Below are 15,000 nucleotides of genomic sequence, written 5' to 3' on the forward strand. Positions count from 1 at the left end.
TCTCATAGCCCTTGCTTAAGGCATCAGAAGGAGGACAAGCGTCTGAGCAGAGCCCTGTGAAATAGGAGAAGCTAGTGAGCCTGATCATGTGCCGGCCCATTTCCCTCTCTCTCTCTCCCTCTCTTTCTCCCTCTCTCTCTCTCTCTCCCTCTCTCTCTCTCTCTCTCTCCTCCACTGAAGGAGAGATGAGATACATGTCACCCTTACAGCACACACACACACACACACACTCAGACTTCCCCTCCCACCTGCAGCTTTTTACCCAAACAGGCGAAGCAACAGGTTCATGTAGGTTTGCTGCTGACACAACAGTAGAGGAATGAGTGTAGTGTGTTGGGGTGAGTTGTTGTTGTTCCAGGAGTGTAATGATAGACACGCAACAGTAGAGGAATGAGTGTAGTGTGTTGGGGTGAGTTGTTGTTGTTCCAGGAGTGTAATGATAGACACACACCAGTAGAGGAATGAGTGTAGTGTGTGTGTTGGGGTGAGTTGTTGTTGTTCCAGGAGCGTAATGATAGACACACAACAGTAGAGGAATGAGTGTAGTGTGTGTGTTGGGGTGAGTTGTTGTTGTTCCAGGAGTGTAATGATAGACACACAACAGTAGAGGAATGAGTGTAGTGTGTTGGGGTGAGTTGTTGTTGTTCCAGGAGCGTAACGATAGACACACAACAGATGCTCTGGCTGGCCGGTCCGCTCCAGCGCCGGGGCTCTCTCCCAGAGTTCAGCCCGCGCACGTGCAGTCCACTCGGCGTCTGATCTCCGTCCAGCAGCGTCCGCCTCCGCCCCGGAGCTGCCCTGCGATCGCCCCGCTGACCACTGGAACACACTGCAGGAACAGCACCGGCTCACTACACTACCTCATGAGCGTGCTAGCTTGAGTCTCCATCTTCAAGTGTGTGTGTGTGTGTGTTTGTGATGATGAGTGTTTTATGAGAAAAGTGCTCACATGACAACTGCCTGAGCTCTGAGTTTTTTCTCTTCCCCTCTGGGTAGATATGGGCAGTAAATAGCAGAACTCCCTGTAGAGTGCTCAGGCTGTGTTGTGTGCAGCGTAGTGGGAGTGGTGCATTAAACGCAGAGTACACACACACACACACACACACACACACACACACACTGCTCAGGCTGTGTTGTGTGCAGCGTAGTGGGAGTGGCGCATTAAACGCTATCACTTCAGTCCCAGCTTTGTGATCCGGTCATGTATGGAGTCTCACTGTGCAAATCAATTGAGTTTATGAATGGACTGTGTGACTGCCCAGAGAACAGAGGGAAGGGGATCGTAACCTCAGAGTCCACACACACACACGCACACACACACACACACACACACACGCACACACACACACACACACACTTACACACACACTTACACATGCATGCATACACACTTATACACCTGCATGGGGATAGCTGTAGGCACGACATGTCTTACAGAGTGTTTGACAGAAAATATTCTTCATCTACTGAGTATTAGTGCCCCCTTTCCCTGCTGTGCCAGTGTGTGTGTGTGTGTGTGTGTGTGTGTGTGTGTGTGTGTGTGTGTGTGTGTGTGTGTGTGTGTGTGTGTGCATGTATGCTGTTTTGGCAGATGAATGTGGTGATCTCATTTGGCTGACAGTGAATGGAGTTGTGCTGTCTGAAAGACAGAGAGAAAGAGCAGGAGGAGCAGAGAGAGAGCAAAAAAGGGAAAGAGAAAAAAAGGAGAGAGAGATAGATTGAAAGAGAGAGCCAAAGAGAGAGAGAGAGAGAGAGAGAGAGAGAGAAGCTATTTCCACGCTCTCTCCTCCCAGGAGGCTTTTTGTCAAAAGAAACTCTGATAGATATGCCACTGTGTGACAGAGGTCAGAGACAGTGTCACTGCAGTGTCTCACGCTGTATATGCGTGTGTGTGTGTGTGTGTGTGTGTGTGTGTGGGGGGGGGGGGGGGGTGTGTTTAGCTTGAGGACAGTTCGTGTGTCTCAGCATTTGCATTTGAATTTGAATATAAGCAAATGTGTGTTTGCTGAAGCATCTTAAAACTGCTGAGATGGTGTGTGTGGAGGGGGTGGTGTGTGTGTGTGTGTGTGTGTGTGTGTGTGTGTGTGTGTGTGTGTGTGTGTGTGTGTGTGTGCCCAGCCCCCCACAGAGTTGGAGCAGTGAGGGCTGAATTGAGACGTCAGGCCGGTCATGGTCACGTCTGGGCCTTTAGCGCTACTATAGCCAGGGCCAGAGAGCACACTTTAGCGCTACTATACTATAGCCAGGGCCAGAGAGCACACTTTAGCGCTACTATACTATAGCCAGGGCCAGAGAGCACACTTTAGCGCTACTATAGCCAGGGCCAGAGAGCACACTTTAGCGCTACTATAGCCAGGGCCAGAGAGCACACTTTAGCGCTACTATAGCCAGGGCCAGAGAGCACACTTTAGCGCTACTACAGTATAGCCAGGGCCAGAGAGCACACTTTAGCGCTACTATAGTATAGCCAGGGCCAGAGAGCACACTTTAGCGCTACTATAGTATAGCCAGGGCCAGAGAGCACACTTTAGCGCTACTATAGCCAGGGCCAGAGAGCACACTTTAGCGCTACTATAGCCAGGGCCAGAGAGCACACTTTAGCGCTACTATAGCCAGGGCCAGAGAGCACACTTTAGCGCTACTGTAGCCAGGGCCAGAGAGCACACTTTAGCGCTACTATAGCCAGGGCCAGAGAGCACACTTTAGCGCTACTATACTATAGCCAGGGCCAGAGAGCACACTTTAGCGCTACTATACTATAGCCAGGGCCAGAGAGCACACTTTAGCGCTACTATAGCCAGGGCCAGAGAGCACACTTTAGCGCTACTATACTATAGCCAGGGCCAGAGAGCACACTTTAGCGCTACTATACTATAGCCAGGGCCAGAGAGCACACTTTAGCGCTACTATAGCCAGGGCCAGAGAGCACACTTTAGCGCTACTACAGTATAGCCAGGGCCAGAGAGCACACTTTAGCGCTACTATACTATAGCCAGGGCCAGAGAGCACACTTTAGCGCTACTATAGCCAGGGCCAGAGAGCACACTTTAGCGCTACTATAGCCAGGGCCAGAGAGCACACTTTAGCGCTACTATAGCCAGGGCCAGAGAGCACACTAGCGCTACTATAGCCAGGGCCAGAGAGCACACTTTAGCGCTACTATACTATAGCCAGGGCCAGAGAGCACACTTTAGCACTACTATAGCCAGGGCTAGAGAGCACACTTTAGCGCTACTATAGCCAGGGCCAGAGAGCACACTTTAGCGCTACTGTAGCCAGGGCCAGAGAGCACACTTTAGCGCTACTATAGCCAGGGCCAGAGAGCACACTTTAGCGCTACTATCCACGATATTCCGCAGCCAACAATGGGGGTCGCCATGACGCCGAGACGGTTTTCTATTTCCGGCGAAGCTGCATTGTATCTGTTTTAACGTGACGGTTTACGGTGCTTAACATAACATAACGCATATAAAAGTAAACTTTTCTATTTTATATCGGTTATATATAATGTAGTATATACATGCTGAGGGCAGAATTGTCAACATTTCGAAAGAAATCTAAGTTGAGGCATAATCTAGTTAGCTACGGAGAACGCACATGTTAACAGAATGAACGGAAGTTGAAAACAGTATCGTAACCATCGCAACGATACATATTTCCGGGTTAAGGAAAGAGGTGGATAGCCAGGGCCAGAGAGCACACTTTAGCGCTACTATAGCCAGGGCCAGAGAGCACACTTTAGCGCTACTACAGTATAGCCAGGGCCAGAGAGCACACTTTAGCGCTACTATAGCCAGGGCCAGAGAGCACACTTTAGCGCTACTACAGTATAGCCAGGGCCAGAGAGCACACTTTAGCGCTACTATAGCCAGGGCCAGAGAGCACACTTTAGCGCTACTATAGCCAGGGCCAGAGAGCACACTTTAGCGCTACTATAGCCAGGGCCAGAGAGCACACTTTAGCGCTACTATAGCCAGGGCCAGAGAGCACACTTTAGCGCTACTGTAGCCAGGGCCAGAGAGCACACTTTAGCGCTACTGTAGCCAGGGCCAGAGAGCACACTTTAGCACTACTACAGTAGGCTATAGCCAGGGCCAGAGAGCACACTTTAGCGCTACTATAGCCAGGGCCAGAGAGCACACTTTAGCGCTACTATAGCCAGGGCCAGAGAGCACACTTTAGCGCTACTACAGTATAGCCAGGGCCAGAGAGCACACTTTAGCGCTACTACAGTATAGCCAGGGCCAGAGAGCACACTTTAGCGCTACTATAGCCAGGGCCAGAGAGCACACTTTAGCGCTACTATACTATAGCCAGGGCCAGAGAGCACACTTTAGCGCTACTGTAGCCAGGGCCAGAGAGCACACTTTAGCGCTACTATAGCCAGGGCCAGAGAGCACACTTTAGCGCTACTATAGCCAGGGCCAGAGAGCACACTTTAGCGCTACTATAGCCAGGGCCAGAGAGCACACTTTAGCGCTACTATACTATAGCCAGGGCCAGAGAGCACACTTTAGCGCTACTGTAGCCAGGGCCAGAGAGCACACTTTAGCGCTACTGTAGCCAGGGCCAGAGAGCAGGCCTGCAGCACACTCAGGGCCTCTGGAATGTCCTCGCCCTGCCTGAGTGTGGATGGACAAAAGCCCACTCCGTGGACACACTGGAGAGTCCTCAATGTCACGCTCTTTATTCAGTAACGGACTCGGACATCTGTACGACGGGTATTAGCTTTCGACCCGCGGCATCTAGCGAACGCTAACAGAATTGCCTGTGCACCGTGACAGCGTGCTTAGAGTACTGTTATGAATCAGTTCCCTTCAGTAAGGTCCAGTTGAGTGTTTGAATTCATTCTCTTTAGTAAGGTCCAGTTGGATGTCTGAATTCATTCTCTTTAGTAAGGTTCAGCTTAGATGTTTGAATTAATTCTCTTTAGTGAGGCCCATTTTGATGTTTGAATTAATTCTCTTTAGTAAGGTCCAGTTGGATGTTTGGAATTTGGTGGATTTTCCCACTGCTCTCCCCGAGCTTTTGTTTGGCCAATTATGGCCTTTTTGGACCGTGTGCTGTTGACCAAACATGCGGCATGTGAACGGGGGCCGGCTGCTTTGATGCGGGGGCCTTCGGAGGGCCTTCGGAGGGCCTGAGAGGCGTCGGTGGGTGTGGCGCGTGGGCGCTTCGCTCACTGATGTTTATTTGTTTAGAGGTCTGATTGGGTGCCAGCGCGCCCGTAATTAGAGCGTTCACGGAACAGTTGCGTTAGGCTGGCACTGGGCAACGGGCCCTGATGCTGGGCAGATAAATGCAAGCACACACACACACACACACACACATACACTGTCACACAGAGGATACACACACACACACACACACACATGCATACAGTACATACACACAAACACACACACACACACACACACACACACCCTGTTACACAGAGGATACACACACTCACACACACACACACACACACACACACACACCCTGTTACAAAGAGGATACACACACACACTCACACACAGACACAGACACGCACACAAATGCACAGACTGGAACACACACAGAGGGCAGTGGCTGGGCATCAGAGGCTGCCGCCCTGTTGCTGTTGGCATGGAGGATGAAAGGAGCCGTGGATGCAGTGGTGTTTTCCCTTCCTGGAAGTGGCCAGAGAAGGATCTGGGAAAAGCTCTTTGAGCACAGCAGCAGCACAAAGCCCTCTTATCTCTCTCTCTCTCTCTCTCTCTCTCTCTCTCTCTCTCTCTCTCTCTCTCTCTCTCTCTCTCTCTCTCTCTCTCTCTCCTTTCATCTGCATCCCCATTACATCATCTTGTCTCTCTGGCTATTTGGCTGTTTGCCTTTACTCACCATCTCCTCTCCTCCTCTCTCCCCATCTCTCTTCTCCTCTCCTCTCCTCCCCCACTCTCCCCATCTCTCATCTCCTCTCCTCTCTACTCCTCCTCTCTCCTCTACTCCTCCTCTCTCCTCTCCTCCCCCACTCTCCTCTTCCCTCCTCTCCTCTCTCCCCACTCTCCTCTCCTCTCTCCCCACTCTCCTCTCCTCTCTCCTCTCCTCTCCTCTCCTCCCCCACTCTCCCCATCTCTCTCCCTGTGTGCGTGGGCTTAGAGCCCCTGGTGTTCTCCTGACGTGGTCTGTAATGGCCACACCTAATGGCTGCCATTTCTCCCGGTATTGGCACCTGACATCATTTATGGCTGGACAGAAACAAAAGGCGCGGCGGCGGCGGTGTCGTGCTCTGCTCTGCTCTGCTCTGCCTGCAGTGACCTTAACCTTGCGGCAGAGAGGGAAAGCGCTCCGCAACATCTGTCACCTCCTCAAGGCCCGGCCTGAGATACGAGCGCCGTCTAACGGGGCCGATGAGTCTGCCCGGCCCGGCCCGTGTGGAATGGCTTTTGCTCCGCCAGACACCCCCCCCCCTCCCCTCCCCCCCCTTCCCCCCTTCCCCCTGCCCGCTGCCCCTCCCCCAGACACAGAAAGTGGACTTTCCTTGGGAAGACGCTGCACTGTATTTCCTGGGTCTATCCTGGTGTAATTAGCCAGCGGAGGGCAGTTAACGGCGGGCCTCTATTTCACCCTTATCTGTGCGGGAGAGGCAGTAATGGGCCCGCTGCGCTGCTGTGCCGCTCTGCTGCTGTTTTTAGTGAGCGCGGCGGACTGACGGGGGAGCTCTGCTGATGCGCCGCGCTCGTAAAGCTCTGCCTGGCATTCCTGCTGGTGTGATCGCCGTGGAAACGCCTCCCCGGTGGCTGTCTGGTGTTTATCTCCCCCTCAGCGCATTAAACGTCAGCTGGCAGGGGGGTGCCGGGGGGGCTGCCAGGGCCCATCTCGCCCGCTGATGCCGCCATAAAAGCGCTCCTAAAGTCCTCACGCTTTGTTTGCTCAGAAACTGCTCCGTTTACAGGCTGCGTTGTTTGTGTGTGCTCTTTCTAGCCGCTTGGAGCAGAATTCTATCAAGATTATTCCAGCAGGAGCCTTCGCACCATACAAGAGGCTAAGGAGAATGTGAGTAGCAAGCAGACACACACACACACACGCACACACACACACGCACGCACACATACACACACACACACACACTTTACCCACGTACACCTGTATGCTCATCACAGCTGTAATATGCTGCTTGAATACATCAGTGAGACCCGTCTACTCTCTTACAGAGATCTGAGTAATAACCAGATATCTGACATGGCTGCCGACTCCTTCCAAGGTCTTCGCTCCCTCAACTCATTGTAAGTATCTCTCTCTCTCTTTCTTCCTTTTTAGTCTTGCTTTTTCAGATGAGTGTCCATTAGTGTTGTGAGCATATGAACCTCAGAGTTAACACTAGACTGGAACAGTTCATATGAATTATACTATACAGTATAGGTCCATTTTAAGTCTGCTGTGTCAGTCTGAACCTCTCTGTGCATCTCTCTGCAAACCTGTGTCTGTATGTGTGTGTGTGTGTGTGTGTGTGTGTGTGTGTGTCAAAGAGAAAGAGAGGGAGAGAGTGTATGTGTGGCTGAGTATATGTGAGTGTGTGTGAATGTGTGTGTGTGTGTGTGAGAGAGAGAGAGAGAGAGAGTGTGTGTGGCTGTGTGTGTGTGTGAGTGTGTGTGAGATAGAGAGAGAGAGTGTGTGGCTGTGTGTGTGTGTGTGTGTGTGTGTGTGTGTGTGTGTGTGTGTGTGTGTGTGTGTGTGTGTGTGTGTGTGTGTGTGTGGCTGTGTGTGTGTAAGAGAGAGAGAGTGTATGAAGGCTTGAAGAGAGTGCATGCATGAGAGATGTCAGAGTTATATTAAGACCCCATCATTCCTTCAATAATGGATGCCGTCCTCCTTTGGCCATATTAAGCATTTATTTCACACACCAAAAAACGGGGCCGGGCACTCCGCGCCGCCTTCAGAAAAACTGAATCTCCAAAAGAAGAGTGTGTGTGTGTGTGTGTCCATCTCCAGCGCTGCTCTGCGACCTCAGCACACACACACACTTTAGAAATGTTCCTCTGGCCACTCTGCTCTGCGGTGGGACTGGAGACATGTGTAAGGAATGCACTCTGAGCAGCAGGCATCACACCCGCCAGGCCCACGGACCTCCTGATGCACTGGACACACACACACACACACACACACACACACACACACACACACACACACACACTCTGAGCAGCAGGCATCACACCAGCCAGGCCCACGGACCTCCTGATGCACTGGACACACACACACACACGCACACACACACACACACTCTGAGCAGCAGGCATCACACCAGCCAGGCCCACGGACCTCCTGATGCACTGGACACACACACACACACACACACACACACACACACTCTGAGCAGCAGGCATCACACCAGCCAGGCCCACGGACCTCCTGATGCACTGGACGCACACACACACACACACACACACACACACACACACACACACACACACTCTGAGCAGCAGGCATCACACTAGCCAGACCCACGGACCTCCTGATGCACTGGACACACACACAACCTTACCAATGTGTTTTCAATATGCAGTAACAGTTATTGGCCAATATATGGTGACTGTGCCATAGTAAAAGGACTTAATCTAGCGCTTACCTCTTGACTATCCCTCTTCTGCGTCCCTCCACTGGACTCTGCTGGACCGGTCACTCTAGCGAGCAGCGCTCATTGCTGCACTAACACGTCCTTGCTGGACTGGAACGTGATTGTTCCATTTTTTTCATAAGTATCTTTGGGTGAAAGTGTCCGTTAGAGGGCTGAATGTAAAGTGTCCGTACGGTTAGAGGGCTGAACGTAAAGTGTCCGTTAGAGGGCTGAATGTAAAGGGGAGTTAGAGGGCTGAACGTAAAGTGTCCATTAGAGGGCTGAATGTAAAGGGGAGTTAGAGGGCTGAACGTAAAGTGTCCGTTAGAGGGCTGAATGTAAAGGGGAGTTAGAGGGCTGAATGTAAAGATAAAGTGTCCGTTAGAGGGCTGAATGTAAAGGGGAGTTAGAGGACTGGATGTAAAGTGTCCGTTACAGGGCTGAATGTAAAGGGGAGTTAGAGGGCTGTATGTAAAGTGTCCGTTACAGGGCTGAAAGTAAAGGGGAGTTAGAGGGCTGAATGTAAAGGGGAGTTAGAGGGCTGAATGTAAAGATAAAGTGTCCCTTAGAGGGCTGAATGTAAAGATAAAGTGTCTGTTAGAGGGCTGAATGTAAAGGATCCGTTAGAGGCTGAATGTAAAGCGGAGTTAGAGGGCTGAATGTAAAGGATCCGTTAGAGGCTGAATGTAAAGGGGAGTTAGAGGGCTGAATGTAAAGTGTCTGTTAGAGGGCTGAATGTAAAGTGTCCGTTAGAGGGCTGAATGTAAAGTGTCCGTTAGAGGGCTGAACGTAAAGGGGAGTTAGAGGGCTGGATGTAAAGGGGAGTTAGAGGGCTGAATGTAAAGATAAAGTGAATGTCTGGATGTAAAGGGGAGTGCCACTGCAGGAGTGGCGCGGATGTGGGCACACTGGCGCAGAGCTCTTAGGTATGCATCAGCGCCCCTGTCTGGGGGAGGCAGTGCCCGCCAGTCTGGTCCCACTGGCATTGGAGTGGGCAGGCGGGCGCTGACGAGGCGAACCGGACGACCCCGGCGTAATCTCCGTAATCTGTATGTGGGCGCAGGATACGGTGGGGGATGCATTGGGGGCTATCGCAACATTTAGCCCGCAAATGATCTGCTCCTTTCCCCTTCATGTCTTCTATTCTCTCCATTCTTGCTCTCCTCCCCCCTCCTCACATCTGTTTTTCATATCTGTAGCTGTTGTGAATGTCTAGTGAGTGTGTGTGTGTGTGTTTAGTGAGTGTGCGTCTCGCTCTCTTGCGCTCTGTGCTTTTCTTTGACTTGAGTTGCTGAGAGGCTTTTAATGAGGCGGAGCCGGTGGGGGAACTATTCTCTGTCTCCCGATGTTTCCTCTGGATGCGATTCCATGTGACACCGTCCAACCCCACAAACCTAACCACCTCTCCTCCCGCTCCGTAAAGGGGAAAAAAAGCATCTTAAACAAACATCTCGCAGAGCCCCTTCTCGCCAGCCCTGCTTTAAATGCACGTGGACTGTGTCCAAACACACATTTCACACATCAAGCAGGCATGGAGATGATGGATCGGACAGATAAAACTCACATTACACATACTATTATTTTTATTTTCACAATTAATCGCCAGGACTTTAAGGTTACGAAAACTCTGAGGTCCGCAGCTCTGAACTATCAGGCCAAGAATGCAGCTGCGGAGTGTCATTCTGTGTGTGTGTGTGTGTGTGTGCGTGTGTGTGTGTGTGTGTGTGTGTGTGTGTGTGTGTCCGTCTGTGTGTGTGTGTGTGTGTGTGTGTGTGTGTGTGTGTGTGTGTGTGTGTGTGTGTGTGTGTGTGTGCATATGTGTGTGTGTGTGTGTGTGTGTGTGTGTGTGTGTGTGTATGTGTGCGTGCATGTGTGTGTGTGTGTGCGTGTGTGTGGATGAGGCTTCATCCCTCCCCTGTGGAGCCCCTGTGTTCACACATGCCTGATAATTACACATTCACCAGTGATTACAGTGCCATAACTAATGCATCACCGCTGGCCTGTGATTCATCGGGATGGTGGTGAGCTTGAGTTCACTTCCTGGATGTGTTCCTCATGTTCACACGTGTATCTATATGGTGCCTCATCAGCGCCCGTGACACTAATTGTAACAGATGGGAGTGTAAAGTGTGTGTGTAGCACCTTGGGCAGGTGGAGGGGAGTGTAAAGTGTGTGTAGCACCTTGAGCAGGTGGAGGTGGGTGTAGTGTGTGTGTAGCACCTTGGGCAGGTGGAGGTGGGTGTAGACGTGTTGATGCTGGGGGCGTGAGGTTGTCATGGTGTCTCTGTTGATTGGCAGGGTCCTCTACGGCAACAAGGTCACGGAGCTGCCCAAAGGACTGTTCGAGGGCCTGTTCTCTCTACAGTTACTGTAAGTATACACACACACACACACACGCAGGCACACACACACACTTACGCACGCACACGCATACACACACACACGTGCGCGCGAGCGCTCACACACACACACACACTTACGCGCACACACACACACACACACACACACACACACGCACGCACACATGCACACAGGCAGACAAATGTGCTTCTTATTTAGCTAAATTAAATCAATATCAAAAATGCTACATGCTTTCATGTTGTCAAACACGATTAGGCTGAGCAGCTGTGCTGTGGAGTGTGTGTGTGTGTGTGTGTGTGTGTGTGTGTGTGTGTGTGTGTGTGTGTGTGTGTGGTGTGTGTGTGTGTGGAGCCTGTAAATCACTGGTCCAGGATGGGGATCACAGCGCTTTAATTGCCCCTCTGGCCTCAGAGCCGAGCTGTGTCATATTCTACTCTTCAAACACTGGAGAGTTCACTTCCAGTTTAGTGTGTGTGTGTGTGTGTGTGTGTGTGTGTGTGTGGTTTAATCTATATTACAGATCATTTTTATGGACATGAGTGAATATTTCATTGATGTTGAGTTATGACATCAGTTTGAATCATGTTAAATGACACTCTCAGGAGGGTTCTGGATATCTGAAGCTCTTCAGGGGAAGTGTGTGTATATTTATGACATTGGGTGGGGGTTGTGTGTGTGTGTGTGTGTGTGTGTGTGTGTGTGTGTGTGTGTAATAACTGTTAATAATTGTAGAATGGTTATAGCCTGGCATATTCTTTGCAGAATTTTAGTCTGGTAGCGCGCCATTTAGACTTGATTACAGGGCATGTTTCAGCCAGGAATGGAAGCCAGCCCATATCTACACCTCTCACAAAACTTGAGGATGTCCAAATGCCTCAGTCGCTGCTTCCTGTTCAGTTATTGGGCCATTCATATCTTGTAAAACAGACGCGATATGGGGCATCTGAACATCACACTTCCCCAGCGGCAGCCATTTTGTTGTAAGCTCAAGCATGCTCAGGTGACGTGGAGGACTACTTCACTTTTGCACTACTTCATCTGTCCGTCATCATACAAGCCCCGCCCACATGAACACATGTTAACCGGACATGTAGACGTCTCAATGGAGCCTCTCCAGAGCCAGTGTCTGGCCATACATGTGTTCTTGCTTCCAGGCTGGAACTGTGGGCTATAGGCAAGACAACAGAGCAGTTGTGCACCGGTTTTAATTCTAGCTGCCTTGTGTTGATGTACGACATATTTTGGATTAATCAGCTGAGCAGGCCTCAAGTCACTTCTCTTCTCTGTCTTAAATACACACAAGCGCCCATCATACACACTCACACACACACACACACACACACACACACACACACACACATACTGTGGCAATATGCTTCAATCTATTATGCATTAGATATGCTGAGTAGAAAAACAGAAATTCATCAAGCAGAGAGAGAGAGGGCGAGAGAGAGAGAGAGAGAGAGAGAGAGAGAGAGAGACTGAATAAACATTGAACTGAACAAATGAACACATCTCTATGAGAGAGCATCATTATACTGCAAAATTAGCCTCTCAGCAGGCAAGGCATTCTGCTATCTTTACTCAAGCAGGCATGAAAATAGCCATTATAATAACCACATAGGGAGTGACAGGCAGCATCCCTCCCTATTGTGTGTGTGTGTGTGTGTGTGTGTGTGTGTGTGTGTGTGTGTGTGTGTGTGTGTGTATTTGTGGGTGTGTGCTGTAGAAACCTCAGTGTGTTGTGTGTGTGTGCCTGCGTCTCAGTGCACTGTCCCCTTCCGTCCCGCAGACTTCTGAACGCCAACAAGATCAACTGCTTGCGCGTGGACGCCTTCCAGGACCTCCACAACCTCAACCTCCTCTCGCTCTACGACAACAAGCTGCAGACCATCGCCAAGGGAACCTTCTCCTCGCTGCGGGCCATCCAGACACTGTGAGGACCGCTGCTCGTGTGATCGCATGTGCAGGCCTGTCATTAGCTCCCCACAGACCCCTGGGCACTCTTCCCGGACGCAAGGCTTCACAGTTGTTCCGGAAACGCAGCCTCATAAATGCTGCCCATAACGATTAGCATACCATGCATTGAGTCTTTAAGTATGGGGTCTTTGCTGAGAATCCGCATTAACTTTAGACGTATATGTTATGGGACTCAAATGGAGCGTATAAACCAGTCAAATCAGTGCATGTGCTATTTCATTTGAGCAGTGTGTGTTTGTGGGCACTTGTGTGTAGTTTGAGCGTGTGTGTTTGTGGGCACTTGTGTGTAGTTTGAGCGTGTGTGTTTGTGGGCACTTGTGTGTGTATCTGGGTGGGTGAGGGCCTGCTTGCTTGCGTGTGCATTTGTGTACTCATGTGTGCTTGTGTGTGTGATTGTGTGTGTGCGTGTGCGTGTGCGTGTGCGTGTGCGTGTGCGTGTGCGTGTGCGTGTGCGTGTGCGTGCGTGTGTGCGTGTGTGCGTGTGTGTGTGCAGGCACCTGGCTCAGAACCCGTTCATCTGTGACTGCCATCTGAAGTGGCTGGCGGACTACCTGCAGGAGAACCCCATAGAGACCAGTGGAGCGCGCTGCACCAGCCCCCGCCGCCTGGCCAACAAGCGCATCGGCCAGATCAAGAGCAAGAAGTTCCGCTGCTCAGGTAACACACACACACACACACACACACACACACACAAACAACACAAGTGCTCACACTCACACACACACACAACACAAGTGCTCACACTCAGACACAGACACACAGACAGACAAACAACACAACAACACAAGCACACATGCTCACACACAAACAAACAACACAAGCACACTCACTCACACACACACACGCACACACACAGACACACAAACAAATGACACAAGTGTCCGCGCACACACACACACACACACACACACAGTGGCTGTCCTGGTGTCCTCTGGGGGAGGTGGCTGTCTGGGCGGCTGTCTGGCTAATGAGGCTCAGAGGTGCTGTGGGCAGGAGACGCTGCCGTCTGGCTGACCCCCACTCCTCTCATCTCACCTCCACACCTACTCACAGAGAGGACATTTTACCACACACACACACACACACACACACACACACAACATAAGATCACACACACAGGCACTCACGCACTCACTCACCTCCCCTCCTCACACACACACTTCTTGCGTGGTCTCAGTTGCCTTTTCTCTGTCTTTTCCCCTCTGTAGCTAGAGAGCAGTATTTAATCCCAGGTATGTGCATAAGGTGTGGTGCATCGCTTACACAGTAGTGTCCCCACTTGCCCTCACACACACACACACACACACACACACACACACACACAACATAAGATCACACACACACACACACACACACACACACACACACACACACACACACACACACACACACACACACACACACACACACGCACACACACACACACACGCACACACACACACACACACACACACACACACACACACACACACACACACATTCGCTCAGAGATAGCACTGTGCATGACGTAAGGCCTGTGTGAACTGTGTGGTTTCTATTCAGTCTGGCTTTTATAGTCAGTGATGCATGCGGCTGTGTGTTTTCTCAGAAGTGTGTTTGGCCACAGTATGTGTGTGTGTGTGTTTATAAAGGTAGGAGTGATTGTCAAGGATATTTTGACAGGCATGAAGTGTGTCTTCTCAAACCAAGGGATGTCTCCTACGCTCACAGCACTGGAGAGGGGGAGATTACTAACTAAACGTGTGTGTGTGTGGGGTCATACGTGTGTGTGGTCCGTGAGTGTGAGTGTGAGTGAGTGTGTGTGAGTGATTGAGTAATGAAGTGTGTTGTGCTTGAACCTGTGCCACTGAATAGCAGAGACAGCATATAATCACAGCCCACACGCAGGAGCACTGAAGCACACCAACACTACGCACACACGCACACACACACACACACACACACACACACACACACACCTCCGCCCCGCTTCGGTTCGGTTCGGTCCGCTAGTCTCTAAACACCTATTGCGCTCACACAGCCACGCCACACCTGTCACCTGTCACCTCCCAGCCCTCCAGCCCCATGTGGCGCCCTGCAGGTGA

The 15,000-nt window shown here is 51.0% G+C and overlaps 1 protein-coding gene across 1 annotated transcript in view; it reads left to right on the forward strand.

The window, feature by feature from the left end:
* slit2 (slit homolog 2 (Drosophila)) overlaps nucleotides 1–15,000 on the forward strand; it is a 123,787-nt gene that overhangs the window by 80,002 nt on the left and 28,785 nt on the right. Inside the window, exons 8-12 of the mRNA XM_062552835.1 lie at nucleotides 6,946–7,017; nucleotides 7,176–7,247; nucleotides 10,874–10,945; nucleotides 12,729–12,872; nucleotides 13,410–13,573. Coding sequence (XP_062408819.1) covers nucleotides 6,946–7,017; nucleotides 7,176–7,247; nucleotides 10,874–10,945; nucleotides 12,729–12,872; nucleotides 13,410–13,573 — 524 coding nt within the window. The remainder of the gene's footprint in view (nucleotides 1–6,945; nucleotides 7,018–7,175; nucleotides 7,248–10,873; nucleotides 10,946–12,728; nucleotides 12,873–13,409; nucleotides 13,574–15,000) is intronic.

The sequence above is a fragment of the Sardina pilchardus genome, chromosome 2 (genome assembly GCF_963854185.1).
Source record: "Sardina pilchardus chromosome 2, fSarPil1.1, whole genome shotgun sequence".
NCBI classification, from domain to species: Eukaryota; Metazoa; Chordata; class Actinopteri; order Clupeiformes; family Clupeidae; genus Sardina; species Sardina pilchardus.